This window comes from Benincasa hispida, chromosome 8 (genome assembly GCF_027475165.1).
Source record: "Benincasa hispida cultivar pf3 chromosome 8, pf3_genome.v1.1, whole genome shotgun sequence".
NCBI lineage: Eukaryota > Viridiplantae > Streptophyta > Magnoliopsida > Cucurbitales > Cucurbitaceae > Benincasa > Benincasa hispida.
The window spans coordinates 7776954-7782671 of NC_143485.1; the positions used below are offsets into that span (position 1 = coordinate 7776954).

The 5718-nt window shown below is 34.4% G+C and overlaps 1 protein-coding gene across 1 annotated transcript; it reads right to left on the reverse strand.

The window, feature by feature from the left end:
* Window positions 1–4814: 4814 nt before the first annotated feature.
* On the reverse strand, window positions 4815–5237 carry LOC120083901 (egg cell-secreted protein 1.4-like). Its single transcript, XM_039039809.2, has one exon. It carries the CDS (start codon window positions 5235–5237, stop codon window positions 4815–4817), a length of 423 nt encoding a protein of 140 aa, XP_038895737.2.
* Window positions 5238–5718: the final 481 nt, after the last annotated feature.

Here is a 5718-nt window from a genome sequence, read left to right on the forward strand (position 1 = left end):
ATGCCTTAGCCTCCACTAGAAACCAAACCAACCAAATCAGTTCTCTTAGGAAGCATGACTAGGTACTTGACTCTGGTTGTACCTATCACATGACACCTTTCAGACCTTGGTTTCGTACTTACAAGGAAATAGATGGAGAATTTGTGTACATGGGAAACAATGAAGCTTGCAAGATCAAAGGGGTTAGTTCAGTATCCTTGAAGCTAAAGGATGGATCAATCAAGTTTCTAAGAAATATGAGACATGTACCTTTTCTCAAGAGAAACTTGATATCTCTGAAGTTGGACCCCATTAGGTGTGAATGTAGAGGAAAAGGTGGAGTTCTTGAGGTGATCAAGGATTCCAAGGTCGTGTTGGTTGGTGAGAAGGTCAATGACCTTTATATTGTGAGAGGAGTAGAGATGATGAAAAGTGCCTACACGATTTCAACAGCAAGGTTAATAGAGGCTGACTTGTGGCACAAAAGAATATCCCATATTAGTGAAAAAAGGATGCAAGCACTCTCCAAGCAAGGAATTCTACCCAAAGGTATCAGTGAGCACCTTTCCTTTTGTGAACACTACATTTTAGGTAAAGCAACCAAACAAAGTTTCACAAAATCTCAGCACACCACCAAAGAAACCTTGGATTATGTTCATTCTGACCTATGCGGACCATCTCCTATACCAAGCCTTAGTGTCTCAAGGTATTTTCTAACCTTTATAGATGATTTTTCTAGGAAGAGCTGGATATACTTTCTTAAAACTAAGGACCAAGTTTTGAGGAAGTTTAAAGAATGGAAAGCCATGATAGAAAATCAAACATCTAAAAGGTTAAAATACTTTAGAACAAATAATGGGCTTGAGTTTTACAATGAACACTTTGATAAATTTTGTAGTGAGAATGGTATAACTAGGCACAGAACAATGAGGTATACACCTCAACAAAATGGAATTGCTGAGAGGTTAAATAGAACCATAATGGAAAGGGTTAGGTGTCTGCTCTCTGATGCTATCTTAGGGGAAAATTATTGGGCAGAAGCCATGGCGTATACAGTGTATACCTTGAATAGGTGCCCTCACACATCTTTAGAGTTGCTTACCCCTAAGGAAAAGTGGACGAATCAATCTCCTAACCTAGATAACCTCAAGGTCTTGGATGTATAGGGCTTGTATAGAAAAATAAGGGAAAGTTAAAGGCCAGAGAAGTCAAGTGCATGTTTGTAGGCTTTACAGAGGGTGTTAAAGGGTTTAAAATGTGGCATCCGGTTTAGAGGAAGTTCATAGTGAGCAGAGACATCACCTTAGAGAAGAGGAGATGTTTATGCAAAAGGAGAAAAAGATTGAGGGGGAATTGAGATGGAGTTACAAACTGAGCAGCCAATTGAGTCTAGCTAACCTAGTGACACAAGAGAAACTGAGGAAGATGTAGGGGAACATGAGGAGACAATATGTGAACAACTTGATTTAAGCCAGTATGTCTTAGCTAGGGATAGACAAAGGAGAACTATCACACCTCTAGCTAGATATACTGAAATGAATTATATGAATCTGGTTTTAAATGTTGTGGTAGCTTCTACTAACCAAGAACCAACTACCTTTAAGGAAGCAACAAGTTGTGCTAATGCAAAGGATTGGATTGAAGCAATGAATGAGAAGATGCATTCACTAAAAGTGAATGACATTTGGTCTTTAGTTCCTCTACCAAAGGATTACAAACCTATTGCCTCTAAATGGATTTTCAAACTTAAAGGAGTATCCTATGATCAAAAGCCTAGGTACAAAGCTAGATTGGTTGCAAAAGGGTTCAGTCAAAGGGAAGGAATAAACTATTATGAGATTTTCTCTCCTATTGTCAAAAAGACTTCCATAAGATTTCTTAGAATTGTATCAAAGATGTAAAAACTGCCTTTCTTCATGGACATCTAGAGAAGACAAGCTATATAACACAACCTAAAGGATGTAAAGTTAAAGGAAAAGAAAATCTCTTTTGCTTACTCAACAAGTCTATATATGGGTTAAATCAAACACCTAGGTGTTGGTATAAGAGTTCAATGACTATATTTCTAGCATTGGGTTCAAAAGAAGTTCATTTGACATATGTGTTTATGTAAATACAAGTTCTTACAAGGACAAGGTTTACCTACTCATATATGTAGATGATATGTTGCTGGCAAGTAGGTCCAAAGGAGACCTAACCCATGTTAAAAACCTCTTAAAAGAAGAGTTTGATATAAAGGACTTAGGAGAAGCAAGCAAGGTCCTAGGAATAGAGATCCAAAGGAACAAAGAGAAATCTATTCTAAGCATCAATCAGTCCTCTTTCTGTGAGAAGATCCTTAAAAGGTTCAACATGAATGATGCTAAACCTGTGAGCTTACCTATTGCTCAACACTTTAAGTTTTCCTCAACTAACTCTTTTAAGGATTTTGCATCAGAAACGAATGGTTGTCATACCCTATAGTCAAACAGTCGGAAGCCTAATGTATTTAATGATTTCTACCATACCTGACCTCTCATATTCAACTAGCTTAGTTAATAGATATATGTCTAATCCTAATAAGAGATACTGGAAGGCTACTAAATGGATCCTAAGGTATCTGGTTTGGTCTAAAAACTCAAATTAGTCTACCAAAGGTCTGCTAAACCAAACTTAAAATTTTATTGATATGTGGATGCTGACTATACTGGTGATTTGGACAAAATGAGGTCCTTAACAGGTTGCATTTTCTTTTTTGTTCCTAATATAATCAACTGGAAAGCATCATTACAACCTATAGTAGCCTTATCTACAACAGAAGTTGAATATATGGCTTTAACAAAAGCAATCAAAGAGGCATCATGACTAAAGAGATTGTTGAAAGACTTTGGAATAGATCAAATATTGGTGAAACTCTACTATGACAACAAAAGTGCTATCCATTTGTCCCGAAATCCACAATTCCACATTAGAACTAAGCACATTGATATCAAGTATAATTTCATTAGAGATAAAATTGAGACAGGAGAGATAGAAATTTCAAAGGTTCATACTTCAAACAATGCAACTAACATGTTAACAAAACCTGTTTCAAAGCTTAAGTTGTTTAAATGTTTAGAACATGTTAGCTTTGAGCTTCCAGACACAGGGTAGACAAACCGGTCAAAATTAGGAAGATCAGAAGATTGCAAGGCATTGAAGTCAAAGTGGAGAATTTGAAGAAGCTTTGACTCAAATACCTTAGTTTTTTGTTTGTTTATAACTAACTTTTGTATATGGTCAGTTGGTATATTCTATAAATAACACTGATTTTAAATTCAAATTAGAGAGATATCATCATTTTCCTTAGTTTTCTGTAAACAACAAAATCTGTATGCAATCTTCATTAGTAAAAGAATTCAGATCTTCCCGTAGACGTAGGCAATCTTGCCGAAACATGTAAACACTCTGTCTCCATCTTCTTACCTTATCTTTCTTGTTCATACGAGTGTTTTCTTAACTGAAAATCGCCCGCCATTAAATTATTTTTCAAATCGCATCGAGTAATTTGAATATCAAGTCAATTGTGCATCGATTCTTCGCTATCGAGTAGCTTCGAGTACATCGTTTTCACATTCGAGTCATAACGAGTATAGTTCAAGAACCGTCGAGTACGATCAAGTATTAGTTCTGTTGTCATTGAGTTCCATCGAGGATTTAACAGAGACTTGTCAAACGAAGAAGGGAATTCTCATCGAGGATTGAGTAGGAAGACATCGAGCATCGAGTTCCGAGTATCAAGGATTTGGCAGAATATTCCTGAGTCATTTTTTCATCTTTCCAGCGTTGATCTGGAGTATTTGGGCCTTGTGAAGAGTGGTCAGCCCAACAATTCCAGTAATTGGAAGCATTACAACTGAGTTTCTTCTGCTTTGGTGACAACCATGAGCATGTGGCGGAGGCCGGAAAGCAACAACAACCCCACAAACAAAGGTGTTCTTTTCTCGACGGCTGACAACAAATGTTGCTACGAGTGAACAAGGACGAGTTCTTTAGTTTGTGCGAGACCTACGACCACGCAGTGATCTACAACGTTGGCAAGTTCAACAGAATCTCATCTCCGATGTGCAATAATAATAATAATAATAATAATAATAATAATAATAATAATAATAATAATAATAACAACAACAACAAAAACAACAAAAACAATTATTATTATTATTATTATTATTAATGAAATAGTGAAAATGTTACCATTACTAATAATGTTTAAATTATAGAAATGAATCGAACATGAGCCAATGCAATTGAATAATAGAAACGGCAATAAAACAAGTGAAGTGCATGTGTATGTAATTAACATTAAGGTAGGGTCTATTTGGTGACAAAGTAAATGAATAATATGTTATTGTACTAGACTTGTATAAAAAAGTTGTTTCATTCTGTTAATGTTATTTTCTTGAGAAATTTTATTTGTTTTGGTTACTTTTTACTTAATTGATATCCTACATGTCTTAAATTGTATTTTAATTTAAATTTTGTGACAATAAATTTGAAAATAAATTATAAACTAAGGGCCAATGTGATCCTTTTACCAAAACAATTGAAGTTGGATCTTTGAAACTAATCATAGCTAGCTTGTGAGAGACTGTTGAAAATTAATTTCGGACGAAGAAGTGTATAGACTTGCTACTTAATTCAAGAACAAATTTATAAGTAAAACTTTTTGAGTACTTATATATAAATATAGTCTTAAAAACAACAAAAATACAACTTCTTGACATAAAATGAAAAGTGTCGAAAACACAACTAAGCGTAACATAGAGTTGTTACTCAACCGCATAGTTATTTTATTATAAAAATCACTTTCAATTTCATGGAGCGAAGATTTTAGGCTCATTCTTTTGCTTGATAGAAGGTGCCATTGCCAACTGAGGAGATGATGTTGTTGAAAGATCAGTATCAATCGTGGTATCACAATAGGCTTCAAGGACATCACCTTCTTCAGTTGTGTATCCTAAAGAATCAAGCAACGTAGGCCAGCACTCATGTTGAATGATTTTGATGGCTTGACAACAATTGGAACCTAAATACGTTTCACCATTGAGAAAAAATGTGATAACTTCACCAGTACATGCTTGGAGTTCATATAAAGATCCCCAACAATCCGATGTCTCACCATCAACCTTTATTTCTGTTGTTAAACTTGTTTTAGGGTTTGGCCTTGATTCAACCCTAACAGCGAACGTAAGAGCTAAAAAGGACATAGTGATGAAGAGTTTGAAGATGCCCACCATTGTAGGAGAGAAAAATTGGATCAATGGATTATGGATGATATGAAAGATGAAATTTGTAATGAAGTTGGATTTGTTTGATGTGAATGGATCATAAATAGTTGTGTTTATATAGAGAAGAGGTAGCATGTAATATTTAGGAAAATGAAAGAATATGATTAATTTTATGATGGGGAATTAATAAGAATATTGTAACGTAAAATGAGTAATGTTAGATTTGGTTAACTATTTATCTAATAATTAATTATCACACTAGCATTAATTAAAACGTTTTATAATGTCTTTTAGCTCTCCACCTTCCAAAACTCTTCAAAAATAATTACAATGTTTTTCGTATTAAAACTCTCCCTTTTCAAGTTCTCGTAATTACTTTTTGTACAAAAATAAAAAATAAAAAAACGAAAAAACGAAAAAATGGATGACTGAAAATATGAATTTTTATTTCTGTTTTTAGCTCATTTTAAAATAATATTAGCAATTAATG

What these genes read in the sequence shown, in the direction of transcription:
- LOC120083901 (XM_039039809.2), bottom strand. Translation starts at nt 5,237, where the DNA reads ATGGTGGGCATCTTCAAACTCTTCATCACTATGTCCTTTTTAGCTCTT.